The following is a 17,821-nucleotide window of genomic DNA, read 5'->3' on the forward strand; positions in this document are numbered from 1 at the left end:
TCATTTAACTAAATGACCACTGGAAGGATTTCAAAAATCCATGCACTTATAACAGATTCATCCTCTAGGATGAACTGAGCCCTTTAAGCCTAATATCTGTAAGGTGTGTGATTGATAAGACTTTGCTTTCAGACTGTCCATCTCCTTTACTGCACACCATTTTCCAGACCGAATCTATGCAAATATTTTCAAGGTAAAATTGTCCTCTAGAAATGGGAGTCTCTCTCCTAAATGGGAGGCTTCAGTTTCCAGTTGTGTAACATAACTGTGATGAGAGAATAGGTGGTATTGAGCTAATGGGTTAGAAGGCTTTTCACATACAGGTTAATGGACTAAAGCTAGCTGAAGGTGATAGTAACTGAAAGTTGTTACCATCTACTGGCTTCTGGTGACCTATGTAACATAAGCTGGTGGTCTCAATCCAATTCATAGTTGACAGCTGTGACACTCTACCTCGGGGGAACACCCTGCACCCCCATGTTCATCCTTATAATATGATTGTGTGGTATCCAATGCAAAATTTGTCATGTCAGGTGTCTTCGGAAGGCTCATGATGCACTGAGCATTGTTGTTGTAGTAATGTTATAGGTTGTAATTTCACGTGTAAGGTTATGAGGCTGAAAATGTGTCCTCATGGCTTAAAACAAGCCCAGGCAAAACTCTCCAGGAGCAGAGGGGCAGTTCACATCTCATCAGGGCATGTATGGGACAAACCCAGCCCAGCCTCTCGGGAACAAAGGACACTGGTTTAGGCAGCAACAAAGGATCTGTTGGACTCTCAAATGAGTCACCCCCCCTTCCCTCGGTCAGTTTGGGACTATGGATGAGGTAATGCTCACTTGACTCTGAAGGGGGTGGGGCAAAGGCAAGAGGGAAGAAAGAACATGATAAAAGGGAGAGATATTTGCCATGCTCTTCCTCTCTCTTCCACCTCCATCTACAGACATCACCACCAAGCAACTGAAGCACTGATCAAAGGGGAGAGCCTGTCTGAAGGGCAACCAGCCAGCCCGTGGTGAGAAGCATCTAAATTTGTAAGGGCACTGAAAGTGTTAAGATCAGCTTAGAATGCGTTTTGCTTATGTGACTTGTCCTTAGATTTTAAGTGATTATAAGTCAATCTTTTGTAGCTAATAAATTTATTTGTTCTACCTGAAGCAGTTTGGTTTGTGGTGTGTCAGAAACTCCCCTTGGGATAACAAGCCTGGTACATACCAATTTCTTTGTTAAATTGATGAACTCCTGTAAGCTTGCAGCATCCAGCGGGCATAACTGAACACTGCAAGATGGATGTTCCTAGGGTTGTGTCTGTGACCGGAGATATTGGCTAGTGTCATTCGGTTGCTCAATCCGAGCAGCGATTGGCAGAAAGTGCTCACTCATGTAGCTGGGAGTAGCTTCCATGCCAGAGGCTGTGCGGGATCAGCCCGGGAGTGGGGGTTCTTACAGCAGAGCAGGGTAAGGCTGGCTCCCAGAATCGAGGATTGGAGTGACCTAGCAGATCACCGGTCAAGATAACACCAGGGGAATGTCACAACAGGTCTGTTCACAGAAAGCATGGCCACAACTGGTACCCTTGTTATCCGTCTCAGCAGAGATGTCAAAGACTGAATAGAGATGGAGGCTGTGCTACTCTCAGCTCTTCAAGTGATCCTTCCAAGTCAGGATTGAGGCATGTTGGCAGTGAATGAGAGAACTTGCACTGCTGCTGCCAGTATCTTTAGTGAATAAATAGAAGATTTCACAAGCACATAAAAATCATCATCATCAAACTGTTGTTTTATCCATTTTCATTTGGCAATGCTAATCACCTGACCACAAATACATTATGTAAGGGCAGATCGATGTACCTGACATTTTAAACAATGCTGCTACTACTATTCCTAAATGGTGGTATCATAAATGCAAGGTTTCAGTGCTAGCAGACTTAGGTTTTATTAATTTGAGGAACATTTGGTGGTGGTTGTCCTTTGTGACTGAAACATACTATCATCCCTAAGGCTTAAAACAAAATAAAGAGAGAACACAGTCTTGCAAATCTCCCCCTTTTGTATTATACATAATTTCTATGCTGAGTATTCATCATTAAACAGGCTATTGCTAAAATGAATCTTCAATACATTTGCAATACAAAACAAGGTGGTTATGTAATCAGGTTAGCTTTATAAAGGCATCTCCACACTGGGTTTAACCTTGACCTGTTTACATCATCTTGTCTAAGTTGCATAGGTTTGTAGATGTTAACGTTGTTATAAAGGACTGCTAGGGTATCAGTACCAAACTGCCACTGATGATAGCTGGTTTGGATGGCCTTCCAAGGTTGGGTTGACATGAATGAGGTGTAGCCATGGAAGGAGTTACCTCTATGAAGTGGTGACTGTGATGTTGGGTTGCTGCTGTACACGTGAGTTCTGGAGAGTTGTCTGGTTTGATATGTGCTATTAGCCAACAAGCTACTGAATGGATCTGAAGGAGTATTGGCACTTCCCTGGTTACTGCTGCTAGTGAGGCTGTCTTGGGTGGTGGTGCTCTTGTTTAGTAAGAAGGGCACTGTGTGTGTGGGAGATCTCAGTCCCATCACTGGCTTGGACAAAGCATAGAGATGTCGAAACTCTTCATCAAAGAGCTCTACAACTTGGCCAGTGAACTTGGAAAGGAAGTTTCGGTGAACTTGGCCACACAACCATGTGAAGCTGGAAGAAAAGAGAACATAAAGTCAGTGTTAACCTTGTCCATGAGGAATTGGAGAACAATGCAAAGATGATGCCAAGGGCTTGTGTATTATATTGTTGAAACCTATTGTCCAAACGTATTAACAAGATTGGTTTTCCAGGTGAGATGCAAGTAACTTAATGTCAATCCCCTGGCTTTGATATGATAAACAGTGTTATTACAACTGCCTATGAAGCCTTCAAGAACCTTGTCAAGTTGACTAACCCTCTAAAGGGAGTGGTGTGAGCCAAGTCTGTTATATAAAAGTTAATTCCAACAAGCCCAGTGATAGTTTGGGTATTTGTATAGATTGCAATGAGTCAAATCTACCACTTGAATCTTATCCAAAATCCCTCACTTATTCACACAACTCTTTCACCTTGTCAGAGTGAGGGAACGGGTCTTTTTACTATAATATCCCACTGCTATTAAAGTGCCTGCCACCAAAAACCAAAACAAACAAGAATTCTGATATGTGTGCAGTGGAAGCCCTGCAGCTAACATGTGTACCTTGTTGCATTAACTAGTATCACTAATATGGTGTTAAACAGCAAGTATGTTTGAATATTTCAACATCTGTACCTTTAATTGGGCTTTCATGTTGTATTATTCTGGTTGTATGTCACACACGCACACAAAGAGAGAACTGTCCACATTCAAAGTTGCAATACTTTAGCCAAAGGAGCGATCTTGAATCAATTTAGTTAACTAATGCAAAAGACTATGTGGATACTGAGCCAAAGGACACATGAGGCTTGTCTGTTTATCCTACAAGCAACACTGTAGTATTTGAGTATCTAATAAGCAGAAAGAGCCAGATCCAACTGGTACTAAGTTAAAGAGACTCTCCCTTGACTAATGAGAAATGGAACAGGCACTAAATAAGGCAAGCAGGAGCTGGCTGATTTTAAAGGAAGAGCCACATACCTTATGTGTAATAGTTCTGAGAATAATAAACCTATATTAACCTGTTTCCTGCAGTTGTATCCATAGCAGCATCTTCTTTCAGGAACTATCCAACTCTTCCATTGGAAACTTTTATCTCCATGTTGGGTTATTAGCATATTTTCTAGGTACAGCATTCCCACTTCTGAGGGGAAGGCTCAGGGAAGGCAGTAATTTTTACCATTAGTATAAACTCATCCAAAAAGTATCATTCAAAACACAATAGATTATTTGTGCAGTTTATGTGAAGATCTGAAAACATTGCCTAATGTACAATTTTAAGATGAATCACGTTAGGTAAGAAATACTGGGTGTGAAAAGGATCCTTCCAGCCTGAGGCTAATGCTGTTTTATTAATTCACTCCTTAGTAGATCTTTCTCTGGAGTTATTCTAGTATTTTGCCTCCCTAACCATGCAGAACAGCCTGTTCCAAGTTTATTCTTAATACGCTGAAGTCCTGTTTTTGACTGTATCCTCTCACCTCTCTCAGCAAGTTCATTTGCAAACTGTCAGTGCAATGTTGTAGACTTCACTGGCAGCTCCTGACCCTGAAATTCTTTACTTTTCCTTTGTAGCTCACATTTACAACACCACAGGTGTGCATGGTGCTTCAGAGATCAGATTTAAATCTGAACGCACCTTGTGGATGGGAGCTCAGTTTTGCTTCAGCTCTTTTCCCACTGATGTTTTTACCATTGACTTTACTGGGAGCAGAGCTGTATTTCTGAAAATCCCATCCGAGTTAAGTCTCTTTGTACTGAAGAGGATATAACTGCATGTTATAAGAAGGGAAGCTAAATATACTACTAGCTTCAGTATACCTTGTGCTCAGTTGTATACAACAGGCACTATTTTAAATGCTTTGTCTTTTTGCACTTTGAAGACACTACAGCAGAAATTATTTCCATAAAAAAGTCATACTAATTGATCTGATGAATAAAATCAGCTGAAAACCTTATGGTGTGTTTTATATTTGTTCATGTTTGCTCTTCTTTATCTTTAATGGGCTCGGATTTGGAATCATGAGATCTGGGTAATCAGCAAGATGGCGTTTGTGGTGTTGGCAGACCAGGGGAGAGCAGCGGCTGCTGCCAGTTCTGAAGGTAGCGCTGCCCACCACCAGCATGAATGGAGAGATTTGCTGCTGCTGGCAGGCAGGGATGCTTTTAAACCTGTCCCCCGGGCAGCAGCCCCCGCTCTCTGGCTGGACACTACAGGTTGTTCTTACGTCTGGGTCAACCTGGGACAACTTGCATCACAGGATAGTGAGGAGTTTACTTAAAGGATTGTGCCTCAGAGATGTATAAAGTAACCTTCCCTGAGCAGGAACCATCTCTTACCCAGTGTCCCGTTTTCAGCTGAGGGAAATATGGTCACCCTAGGTGAGGGGTTCGCTCTCCAGGCCTTTTAATTTGGCATCGTTTATGAGCACTGAGAACATGCACACAAATAAATACTTGACCTAACATTGCTAAAGACTGATTTGATTATATACGCGAGACAATTAGAAAAAGTAGAGTTTATAATACATAAAATGTTCCAACAGCCCAAAGTCAGAGGAATAGGTGATAAAACTGTATGGAAACTACCCCCTAAACCAGATTCAAACCCTTCTAATGATCCACGACAAAAAGCTAAGCTGACGTGATTTTGCGTTAGCTTTAAGGCCTACACAAATGAGACTCTTAAGGTACATCAGTTGCAAAAGTGTCTTTATTATCATCACTCATCAAAAAGGCTCGTTTGCATTGATCTTCCCCAGAAGTATAAGCTGCTGGCTAAGACTGAGGGTTAACTGGGGGTGGGATAGGGGAATGAGGGGAAAACAAGAGTGAACAAAGTAAAAGCTAGCAAGCCTATAAAAACAACACATGGTGTGCAAGCCTATGGTAAGCACGGCAGGGCCTGGTGGAGTTAAACTGTGAATAAAAGATTTGGTATTCACCGCACCCTCTGCTGGTCTGAGTATAAGGTTATGCAGTTTGACAAGGCTTTTGAGGTTAGAGCAGCTTGCAATAGCAATGATAAATGCAAGGCATGACTCTGAATATGAATGGTGGGTGGGTGTATTAGCCATTTTACAGCAAAGAGAAAATCTTTGCTAGAGAAAAAGTCTGCTTTCTCCATTCCCTCACATTTGCTTTCCTTACATACACATTCAGTACAATATGGATTTGCTGGTATGTTTTTTTGATGAAGTGAGCTGTAGCTCACGAAAGCTTATGCTCTAATAAATTTGTTAGTCTCTAAGGTACCACAAGTACTGCTTTTCTTTTTGTAGGATTCATGTGAGTCAAGTTTTCAAGATTTTCTCTGTAGCAGCCGTGTTAGTCTGTATTCGCAAAAAGAAAAGGAGTACTTGTGGCACCTTAGAGACTAACAAATTTATTAGAGCATAAGCTTTCGTGAGCTACAGCTCACTTCATCGGATGCATCCGATGAAGTGAGCTGTAGCTCACGAAAGCTTATGCTCTAATAAATTTGTTAGTCTCTAAGGTGCCACAAGTACTCCTTTTCTTTTTAAGATTTTCTCTGTAACCATGAAGATGAGAAATGTAGTTTTTTAAACATGAAAGCTCAGATTCTCATGCAATCTCCTAATTTTAGCATCTGGGGCTTTAATTAAAACTCCAAAAGTTGTGAGACTTATAATAAAATTGCAAGAATTAGCAACACGACATGTTAGAAGGGAAATTAATTAAAGTGGGCTGTTCGGTTAAAAACAATAAAACCATACCGCTAACTAGAATAGTTATACTGGTATGAAAAACGTTGCAGGCCAGATGTTACAGGCGTAATTAACAGAAAATAAAGGCTAGACGTATCAAAGGCAGATGGCAGGAATCTAGCATTTCTACTTTCCTTTCAACTAGCTAACTTGTCATATAGAGAGTGCATCTCCAAACAGAGGCTGACCTATGCCACATTAAGAGCTCCGTAAGGTGATGGAAATGTACATGTCTCCTGGTAATAATTTGCTGATAACATGAAAAAAATATGGTAAGCACAGTATTATGGGCAGCTTTCTAGTTCTGCTCCACAATCACTTTTGTGCCAGCCATAAACAGTTAAGTTAGATGCCAGTCTCTACTAGGATAGGCTATCAGCTCTAGAGCGGATCAACATTTTTTGAACTTTTTTTTTTTTAAGCAACATATATGTAAGCAGAGTCAGGATGAGCTCTACATCTGGTGGCGAGTCATGGTGGGTTGTGGAAAAGAACTTCAGGGGCTGATCTCATCTGCATAGGCACACCCACCCTGCCTAGATGGTCACTTTGGCTGCTGTAGGAGCCCCAGTTTCTCTGTTATTGGGGAGGAATAAACTGTTATTATCCTGATTATGTGGATCAAGGACAGTGGAACTGTCCTTGGCCTTTTGTTATGATGGAGGGACTCACCATCAACTAAGCAGCACTTGCTAGGCAAGAGTCATGGGTTCCAACCCCCCAATGAATGCAGAGAGGTTGGGGATAGGTATTAATACTTGATGGTATAGGTCCTCTGGTGAGGGCCTTATATGTTAGTTGCACTTTCTCTTCTCTCCATCATGGAATATCAGAGCTACTTTTAATTCTATTAGGAGTCTAGTTACAGGTGGCTGAGCTGAATTCATTTTGGGCTAATGGTGCACTAGTACTGAGGCTCCCCTACTACAAGTTGAAATTGCAAAAGAGCCCACCTTGCTTGTCACCATGAAAGGTGTTCCTCCCTTCCCTCCCCCCCTCCCCCCGCTGGTGATGGCTCATCTTAAGTGATCACTCTCCTTACAGTGTGTATGATAAAATCCATTGTTTCATGTTCTCTGTGTGTGTATATAAATCTCCCCACTGTATTTTCCACCAAATGTATCCGATGAAGTGAGCTGTAGCTCACGAAAGCTTATGCTCAAATAAATTTATTAGTCTCTAAGGTGCCATAAGTACTCCTTTTCTTTTTGCGAATACAGACTAATACGACTGCTACTCTGAACCTGAAGATATATGGTGGCGCAGTTTGCGGGATGGTGGCAGAGCAGATTGTTGGATGTCTGGAGCATCTCATGGGGGTGGCCGCAGAGTGGAGCCCCATGGAGAGGTGGGGCAATCAGCTTTGGACCATATAAGGTGCCCCTTAAACCCCCTCCTTCCCCCCCCCGCAGGTTGGGAGGTAAAACTGCAGATAAACTTTTTAACTCTGGGGCTGCCCTGACCAGGGACAGAGATTTTTGGGTCATTGGACTTTTGGGTGATTTTGGGTTGCTGGACTCAAGAACCCAAGGGAAAGGACATGCCCCAAATTGCTTGGGGTGCGTTTTTTTTGCTCATGGGTTGTGTTATGAATCCTGTTGGTGGTGTTTCCCCAACATAATGCCACATTGGTTTTGCCATAAATTTGTTAGTCTCTAAGGTGCCACAAGTATTGTTTCTCTCTGTTATTAAAAGGCTTTTTGCTACACTCAGACTCTGTGCTTGCGAGGGGGGAAGTATTGCCTCTTGGAGGTGCCCAGCAGGGGTGGTATATATTTGTCTCAGGTCACTGGGTGGGGGCTCGAGCCGGTTTTGCATTGTGTTATTGGAATGGAACCCCCTAGATACTGAACCCGGTCCTTGTTGCTGCCAACTCTGACGGGCAGAAGGGTTACATATATTTGAAATGATAGCTTTTATGAGAATGTTTTGGTTCCAGCAAAATGTTTCAGTTATTTGAAAACTTCCAGCTACAAATTTTCAATTTTTTTTAAATGTTTTATTTATTTGTGAGGGGGAAAATAGCAATTTTTAAAAAAATATTGATTTATTTTTGGTTTGCCATTGTGTAAATTCTGATTGGGTACAGGTTGTGACATGCTGTCACTTGATGTTTTCCTGACTCTTCGATTGGATGTATATACACATAAATACTTGAGATAGTCACTCCAGCTGTGTCTCATGCAAGCATCTCTTTGGTTTGGAAAGTTTTCAGAAACCACAAAAGATATTTCCTTGCAATATTCAAAACAGAAACAATTATATTTTCAAAATGTTTCATGAAAAAAGGAAAAATGTTGACCAGTTCCAATCAGCTCCAATTTTCTCTGGTAGAGACTGAACCAATTAATATTTAGATCCAAGGAACTTCAAACTTTGCAGCCTATTGCTCTTGTATGCCCTATGTCTTGAAACCATAAAAGTGGTGTTATGTGTATAAATGTTATTTATTATTTGTATTAGAGCAGTGCCTAGATGTCCCAATTGAGATCAGAGTCCTCTGTGCTAGACATTATACCCTGAATAATTTACAATCAAAACAGACAAAGGGTGTGGGAAAATAAGGGTTATCATCACATTTTATAGTTGGTAACCAAGCTACAGAAGATTAAGGGTGTGAAAGCTTAGCACCACAGAAGTCAATGGCTAACCTTACACAGGAGGTCGGGGGGGGGACGGACTAAGAATTGGACCCAGATTTCCTGAGTCCCAGATCAACACCCTAACCACATCGCCAGCCTTCCTCTCAGCAGTAGAGCTTTAGTATGAACTTGCCACAGTTCCAGACTGCATAATAACTACCAGTTATAACCATGAATGACTTGCGACATGCTATCCATGACCACTGGAGACAGGGATCTTTTTTTCTGAGAATGATGATAGCCAAACTTTGCTATGCAGGGTAAATAGTCTCTGTAGCACAATTTGACCATTGCATGGTTATAAAATGGTTCTCAGAAGGAAAAAAAAAACACCCCAAAACACTTTAAGGGGAACTATTCTTGATCCTCAGTGTGGTTAGGGCCTATGAATCATAATCCAGAGTAAACCTTTACTTTCTGCATCCGATGAAGTGAGCTGTAGCTCACGAAAGCTTATGCTCTAATAAATTTGTTAGTCTCTAAGGTGCCACAAGTACTCCTTTTCTCTTTACTTTCTGAAATACTTTTATCTGTAACCCAGCCTTTGTGTGTACAGCACTTAAGGCAATGGGGCTCTGATCCCTGAGTAGGACCCCCTAAGTGCAACTTCAATTCAAATAATAATAGAATTAACCTCAGGTAGAACATGTGATGATGGTCTCACCTGTATGATCCAGAGAGAACATATCTCCAATCAGAGATGATAAATTTTTCCTGGATTTGCCCTGAGAATTTCCTGCCTGACTTGGCACAGTAAACCTCTCCAGTAACACTTCGGATTGAAATATTCTAGAGAAGACCAAAAACAACAACCACCAGTAAACACATATTAAAATTCATCATCCTATTGCAAAATTTAGCTGGTAATCTTTCTTCTTCCCTAGCCTTTATTGCTTAATTTCCCCCTCCCTCTGCTAGGATTTCTTATTTAATTCCCCAACTGTATATTTTAATACTGTAAAGTGCAGTTGCATAGAGTTTAGACCAAATCTTTGTCAAACTTTGTCATGTGGTGCAATGCCATTGATTTTAATGGGGGCACAAACTGGACTATACATTTCGCCTTTGTACGGAAACCTGTACAAAATGGAGCTATACTGTACAGTATTGTAAATTTTTGGACATAGCTGGGCGCCCCCAGCTCTATGACTCAACACCTTGTGAAATGAATGGCAGGAGTATGTCCATAGCTGTGACTAGAATTACATCCCTAGAGTCAGATCCTCAGCTAGTGTAAATCAGTGTAACTCCACTAGTTTCCAGGGAACTATGTCTATTTGCACCAGATGAGGATCTCGTTCTTAGTGTTTTACGTTGTCTCTAGTATAAAACATCTCGGGCTAAACCCCACTCCTCTTACTGAGACCCTGAGCCTACAAAGACTTACATATATGCTGCACTTTACACCCTGTGAGTATGTATTATTATTTGTAGTACCATAGGGCTAGCATCACAAAGAAACTTACACATTGCTACACTTCACTTAGGCACCTAGAAAATCACTGGGAATCACAAAGCCTGGGTTAGGCGCCTTGGCTCCCTAGACAACGAATAGGGAAAGAAAGGTGCCCTAGAATGGGGTTCCCAAATGTCATCATGTTAAGTGGTTCCTTGGCCCACCTAAGCTAGCCAATGGGAGGAGCCAAGAGGAGGGGTGTGTGAAAGCCCCTCCCTTGTCTCAGAGATAGAGGCCTAAATCTTCTTCCCCTCTTCCTAGGATTCTCAGCGGCATTCCCTCTCTTGCAGTAAGGTGCCAGCACCATTTTGGCAAGAAGCTGGGAGTAGACGGAGAGGTGCTCCCTCACAGCTTTTAGCCCAACGGTTAGGGTACTCACCTGGGCTTTGGGAGAGACCCTCCCTCCCCCCCAAGTCCAAGTCTCTCCTCAGCTGACCTGCCCTAATCGCTGGCCTCTGGGATATTCTGACATAGCCTCCTCTGAATCTCACAGCTGTTGATGCTGTTCCACTGTGGATTAACTAATGAAAGAGTTATTGGGCCAGAGACAGACATCAAGCAAGCAAGCAAGCCCAAAAATGACTCCGTAGCCTGGTGGTTAAAGCACTCACATTGGGCAGCCAGGATCCAGTCCCTCTGCTCCAAAGACTTTTTAAAATTATTTCTTCACAGTGAAAGCATTCTCCCCTTACTCACAGCTGCTTTGTAGAAGCTCGCCTATACGGGCCCAATCTGCTACGTTGAGTTCTCAGCGTGCTTGCTGGATCGGGTCCTGTACGTGAGCTAGGTGGCAGAAAGCCTGACTTCTCAATATTCACGCAATGCTTTCGGGCTTAGGCGTCCCGGACAACTGGCATGGGCTGCAGTGCCACGCTCAGAGGCAGACACTAGGGTGCGCGTCGGGAGCTTTACTGCGAGACTTGTAGGCACTGAGTGAGTGTAGGGTTTGGTGACAGCAGAGCGAGGACTTTATGAATCCCAGTGAGGCCCAATTCTGGGATTTAGGCGTCTAAAGTGGCAGTTAGTCATCTAAATCCTTTTATGAATCTAGCCCGTAATGCCCTAGCATAGACCAGGATGCCACTTGCTTGGCACTAGTTCCACTGATTTCCACAGCACTACTTGCCAGGTATAAAGTTAAGCACATGTGCTTAAGTCTTTGTAGGATCAGGGCCCTAACAGATCAGTCGTGTTCGTTGGATGAATAAAGGGGAGCACACTTTGGCTCATAAGTTTTTAAACCCTGTGTTTCATGAAGGCATATTTTCAATAAACAAACCAGCCCGTTAGTTCTTGTGCTTCCCCGGCTTTGGGATTTAACAAAAGTTCAAACACCATCATGAAAATTTTTAATTAGCCTCAATTTACTTAGAAACTTGGAGGCCATTTATAGAAGAAAGTTTATTTCTTTATTCAGTTTTCTTTCACATAGTTGAAGACAAATTAGGCTAGCAGCCAGATACTTGTTATATCACAATTCAAATTAATACCCATGATACGGAGTTACAACAGAGGTGTATGAGTCAAAACAAGTTCAAAATTAGGAACAAAAGCTCTAAGGCTTTAAGAGTTTTGTGTAATCAGCGATACCTTGACGTGATCCTCTCCGATCTGCAGCCTTGTCACACATCTCACTGAAGAGCTTTCATATTGCTTGATCAAGCAACAGATAGAGCAAAAACACCTCGTTTGTTAGCCAGCCTCTAGCACATCACAGAATATCTCAAGTATCAGTGAAAATATCCATCATAATGGCAGAGACCTAGGGAGGAAAGAACATAGTGTAAGCAGAGCAAAGATAGATATGATTTTGGATACCAGGAAAAGTAATGCTTATTTTACAAATAAAAGTTAAACGTTGTTTTGGAGAAGGGAAAATTTATATAGATCCCTTTCCTTGTATATAGATGAGCACCCAGTTCAAAGGAATATCTTGATATTGCTTATTGCCATATTAAACCAGTCTAAAAATAGTTTTTCTTATAGGTCCTTTTACTAAGAAATCTTAGAGTGGCCAGGAATTTGTAGCCTGGGTTCAGTATTAGGGAAATAATTAACGGTAATCAGAAAACAATAGCTAAAACAGGAATATTCATACAAGATACACACCGGGTTTTAGCAGTAGTTGAATTTCTCCCACAAATCAAATTTATGCAGTATGAATTCATAGAAAGAAGCTTCTTCCAGGCTACCCTCAAGCCTGGAGCAATCCTCAATTGTACAACTTTCTGTATGTGGGTGGACTCAGGTTAGAACCAACATTTGATTTCATTTACAGAGATGAGTTCATAAAACCTAACATTAATAGAATTTTCTTCAATTATTTTTAAAGTAATTTTATTTGGGATTAAACATCCCCATCCCCCCTGCCCCTTGCACTGATTACACCAAACTGAGCTAGTGTATGAGAGTCTCAAAGTGAACTGACTAGAAAACCAAAGGAAACGAATCTTCTGGCTGCTCTTATTTTCACAAGTAGGTTAAACTGGCCTCACAACAGCTAGGATTCAAGATGGAGGTATAAAGCTACCTTTGCTCCCTATATTCCTTGAGCTGCACATTCTGTGCTCTGGAGTCATCAACAAAAAAATGAAATTTATCTGACTACAGCATAAGAGCTCTTGCAACTTTCATTGTAAGCCTTTTTAATAGTCTCCTCCAAAGTCTCACTCGACAACGCTATCACGATGACTCAGCAACATTCTGGAGGAATAGGTGCCTCCGGTTGAAGGACAACCTGTTTAGATAAGCCAAGTAGCTGCAGGCTGATACAAGTTCACATGTCCCATCCTTTAGAGAGAGTAACTTGCGGCACTAGTTGTGGGTTGTGTTATAAACTCAGAAGTTACACAGACTATGGGTACTGTGACCAAGCAAAAACAGCTTGGGGTTAAAGCGAAGTTCTGCTCTGAAAAGTGTTCTGTAAAAATGGCATTGGAGGTTCCATGTTTATTGTCTTGCAAGTTCCATTTTAGTTGTCTTGCAAAACATCTCCAGATAAAAACATCGTTCGATTTACAAATACAATGATGTATTTCTAGCTGCCAACCCGGTCAAACCCAACTTGGAGGTCTGAGCTTCTAAACTGATTTCTTTCCTTCTCCTGCACCATCACCAGTAACAAAGGTTCCACAGGCCAGATTAGAACCCTCACGGGACACCTGTTCTATATTGTCTTCAAATTATGACCTCAGTGACACCTGTCCAAACTCATGGTGGCACAGATGTACTTGGTTAGAACTTACTAAACAAACCTGTTTGCAGTGCACAAAAAGAAAGAAAACCTAGCTCCCGCTTCCTTAGCTTTGTTGGCTCTGAAGGGCTAAGGGGAGTCAAAAAGAAGAGTGAGCACTTATTTTAGTCACTGAAATAAGAAGATATTGGCTCCGAATACACACAGCGAGCATTCTTATAGTCACTTTTCAAAAGCAAAACTGCATGCTAAGGTTTTTTACAGTGACTATGCAGCTATCTGGTTCAGACAGCCTGTGCGCTGGTGTCCCAAATTACAAATGGCTGCGCAACTAGGATACATTTATTTTATTTGGGTAATTTATTTTAAAACAAGAAGAACAAGAGAATTTATGTGTGCCAGTGAATTAATGTACTAGCTTCTAATCACTGGAGGTCTGGGTTTGAATTTAGCTCAGTCTGGGACATAAGTGAAATTGTTAGCTGCTTGCTTGGTCTTACTCTGGTTTCCCTTAATGGCCAAACCAGACGGCACAGTTGTTACCTTAAGGCCTTCACATAACAAGCTCCAGTTTTTCACAAGACGGACGTGAGAGACTGTCTGCAAAAGAGATAGGGCAAGCATAGAATGACTTGTATCACCCCTGCTTAGATAGGGTTGCATTGATAAGGCACATAGCAGGGCCTGTTCTAACCAAGCACCACATTCAACAGTATTTATAAAGAGGGAGAAAACAAACCCAAAGGAAACATGGAGTTTCTCTTTACCTGACTGGTCTTGCTGATACAGCGACGTATAATGTCTCTGATGTTGCTGTTCTTTTCTGTTTGGAATACACAGTGGCACTGGATTTCTCCTTTAGATAGGGCTTCTCTGCTGTCTCCAGGTGTGAAGCAGGGCTGGTTCACTGAACCTTCAGATATAGGGAAGTATGTTCCTGACTGGAGAGAGCCAGCATCATTCTGCCTTGGTCCAGTCTCTTTTCTCTGCGTGAGATTCATTAGCATAGTAAGGCTCCTCTGGCATATTTTTTGATATACTGAACTTCACGGAAGACAGAAAATCCACTCTCCTTCTTCATTTAAGGGCTTGGAGATAAGATTCAGTCCCACCATCCAAAAGGGCATCAGTAGCTAGCCTTACGCTTTCATGGTGGCTGAAATCTGCTTTTATTGGCCTGACTGACTGATTCTTGATCTCGTCAGCCGTTCCTTATTTTGCCCACATGTCTTGATCGGCTCATTATTCTTTGGATCAGCAGTTGACTGATGCGTATGGCAAGCACTGTGCATATAGACTATACAGAAGAGACCAACACAGCTCACCGTACATGTAAACAAAGAACAAATGAGCTTCCCACATGCGGACTCCACTCTGTTGTAAAATTCCCTTTTGTTTGAAGAAATCATTTGTTAGTAAAAACAAATAAATGTTACTACTGAAGGCAAATTGGCACCACACGCTCTCGCTGATTTTGGTTGGTAGAAGTTTATCCAAAAACTGAAGAGGTCGTTTGCAGATGTCATGCTTAGCAAGGATTCTGCCCCAGATGGAACATAGTTTTAAAGCTGATTAGTTTGCTTATCTGATAGACACACACCTTGCCCAGAGGGGCACATGAAGAGTTCAACCTCACATTACCCAGTGCTGTCTGATTAATCACACTTCTTTAATCCCCTCCTTGCTGTACTCTCTGAAAGGTGGGACGCATTGAGGCAAAAGTGAGATACCTTTCCAAGCACTGTTGCACATCTCCAAAAACAGCTTGAGGCTTCTAGGAGTCCCTATAGCATTTATTGTGGAGCCAAACCAACTCAGATGTTAATCTGATGAAGACATCAGCTGTTCCATAATTTCAAACAGTTTAAAGGGGCCCTGGCCATTGGCTGCCTCTGGTGCCACCATGACTGTTTGTTTAACAAAAAGAAGAAAAGAAAACAAGTTTTAAAAATGGACCTAAATTGACAGTGTGGCCCATGCATAATATCTGACCATTATTTAGGGATTTCAGTAATTTATTTCTTTATAACTACTCACCGTTGAGCTGAAAATAAACAAGCTTATTACTGGGAGGGAACGTTGTCAGATGGTTCATGCAGGGATCAAGTCCTCACGGTGTTGCAGATTCTCATATTTGATCACATTTGTGATCTGTTTCCTTAAAACCCCCCAGCTCCTAGTGCAAGTGATTGCACAAGAATCGCAGCTTTTATTTAAAAAACATCCTGGTGGTGGAGGAAAGAAATCTTAAACCATGGTGGCAAGTGGCACCTGAAATGTCTGAGGAATACCAAAAGGAAAATATAAAGATGCCTGAAATGGTATTGCTTTTTAAGAAGTCTCATGATTTTTGGTGCCCCGACTCTTGATGTGCGATGTGTGGGTGGGTTGTGAATATTGCAGGCACAACACCTGTATTTGATTCTGGTGCTGCCACTCCTGCTGTGAAGTCTCTTATGTAAGTGCCATTGACATTGATGGGAGTTAGGCACCTAAATACCTTTGTGAATATCACTCTTTATTTCACGGTGCCTGCAGCAGCCAGGACTTGAGGAGTGGGACTAGCAGCAGAGCCCCAAACTGCAGCATCGCCCCCACTCACCTCTAGTTCCCACACCAATGCATCACTTACTGTCTTGGCCCCTGATTCTGGGATCACGTGGAGCAACTTACAAGATGGGACCTAACTTCTAGACATATGGAGCTTTCAAAGAAGGTGTTGAAGGCTCTGGCTAGAGACAATGAGACCAGTAATTCACCACCAATGCTGCTCAGAGCACAAATGCTTTCACCACAGTGTCATTTAAACATTTAAGTCCCTATTTTCAATGTAAATGTAGCCCAGCTCCTACAGTGGTGGCTACTTTATGAATTAATGTAGTTCATAATAAAAAAGGAAGAAAGTATGCTTATAATAGGTTATTGATAAATGACACACTCTTATACAATCATGAATATTTTAAATTTGAAATAAATGGGTGGAAAATGCCAACCCTAAAGTTCTGAACGAGAAGCGTATTTGGAGTCTTTCCTGCCTGCTCTATTGAACGAGTTTACTGTGTGCTGGTCAAGAAACAGCTGACTATTTGACTTTAATAAACTGTAGTCTGCCCTCAGCATTGGCGTGCAGCTGCATCAGAAGTGCCAAAAAGTAATTATTCAGTGACCTGCTAAGTGCAAGCATGTGGATGGAAAATTACCTGGCATCATTAATTAGTCATGTAAAATAGCACCTTGTCAACAACACAAATCAATCCAGTTAACACCTGAACAGATACAGGTTTCAGAGTAGCAGCCGTGTTAGTCTGTATTCGCAAAAAGAAAAGGAGGACTTGTGGCACCTTAGAGACTAAGGAATTTATTAGAGCATAAGCTTGTGCATCCGATGAAGTGAGCTGCAGCTCACGAAAGCTTATGCTCTAATAAATTTGTTCGTCTCTAAGGTGCCACAAGTCCTCCTGAACAGATACAGTCATTCAGGTGGCTTGTCGTGGCTTTTTTTAAAAAAAAAAAAAAAAATCTATCCGTCTTCCCGTTGCTCCTTCTGTCAGAGAAAATGGGAAAGGCTCCTGGAAGCAGCACAGATGAGCAGTTCCGGGACGGGGAACCCATTTTTTGCGGATGCATCCGTTACAAACGCGAAGGGCTTTTGCCGTGGCTCTCGGCAGTTTGCGTTGCACCGGCGGTGTCCAATCCAGCGGCCAAATGCTCCTGTCAGACTTGCCCAGGGTGGGGGCGCCGAGCACTAGCTAGCCCCGGAGCGGGGACCGGCACCGGAGCCCCTTCGCCAGGCCGCGGCGGGAAGCTGCACGCCCGCCTCGGGGCTCGCTCAGCGAGCAGGACGCCGCTTCTCCCGCTAACTGCTCACGGGGGGGGGGGGGGTTTGCAGCGGGGCCCCCGACCCCGCCCTTGGAGCGGCCTCCCTTCCGTTCGCTGAGGCGTGGGGGCTGCACCCAGCCCACCCTGGCAGCACCCGGCCCGCGGAGCTGCCCTAGGGCTCGGGCAAACGGCTCCCCGCCGCCCCGCCCGCGGGAGGGGCACGCGGCGGGGCTGAGCCAGGCTCCCGGGAACGGAGCTTTGGCGCGGCGCGGGGGGGGGGTCCCCGTGCGCTGCAGCCGCCGCGCGCCGGGCCCTGGGGAGCGGA

General features: G+C 42.8%; 1 protein-coding gene across 1 annotated transcript; it reads right to left on the reverse strand.

Annotated features, from left to right (window-relative positions):
* Nucleotides 1-1,539: 1,539 nt before the first annotated feature.
* Nucleotides 1,540-17,014, reverse strand: FAM83A (family with sequence similarity 83 member A). The gene is given in 13 exon segments (XM_038390828.2): nucleotides 1,540-2,693; nucleotides 9,693-9,817; nucleotides 12,075-12,101; nucleotides 12,103-12,159; nucleotides 12,161-12,181; nucleotides 12,183-12,209; nucleotides 12,211-12,246; nucleotides 14,445-14,509; nucleotides 14,512-14,559; nucleotides 14,562-14,586; nucleotides 14,589-14,660; nucleotides 14,662-14,884; nucleotides 14,886-17,014. Coding segments are annotated over 13 exon segments (1,311 nt in total). The 5' UTR covers nucleotides 14,921-17,014; the 3' UTR covers nucleotides 1,540-2,143.
* Between the last annotated feature and the right edge of the window lie 807 nt (nucleotides 17,015-17,821).

Source organism: Dermochelys coriacea, chromosome 2 (assembly GCF_009764565.3).
Source record: "Dermochelys coriacea isolate rDerCor1 chromosome 2, rDerCor1.pri.v4, whole genome shotgun sequence".
NCBI classification, from domain to species: Eukaryota; Metazoa; Chordata; order Testudines; family Dermochelyidae; genus Dermochelys; species Dermochelys coriacea.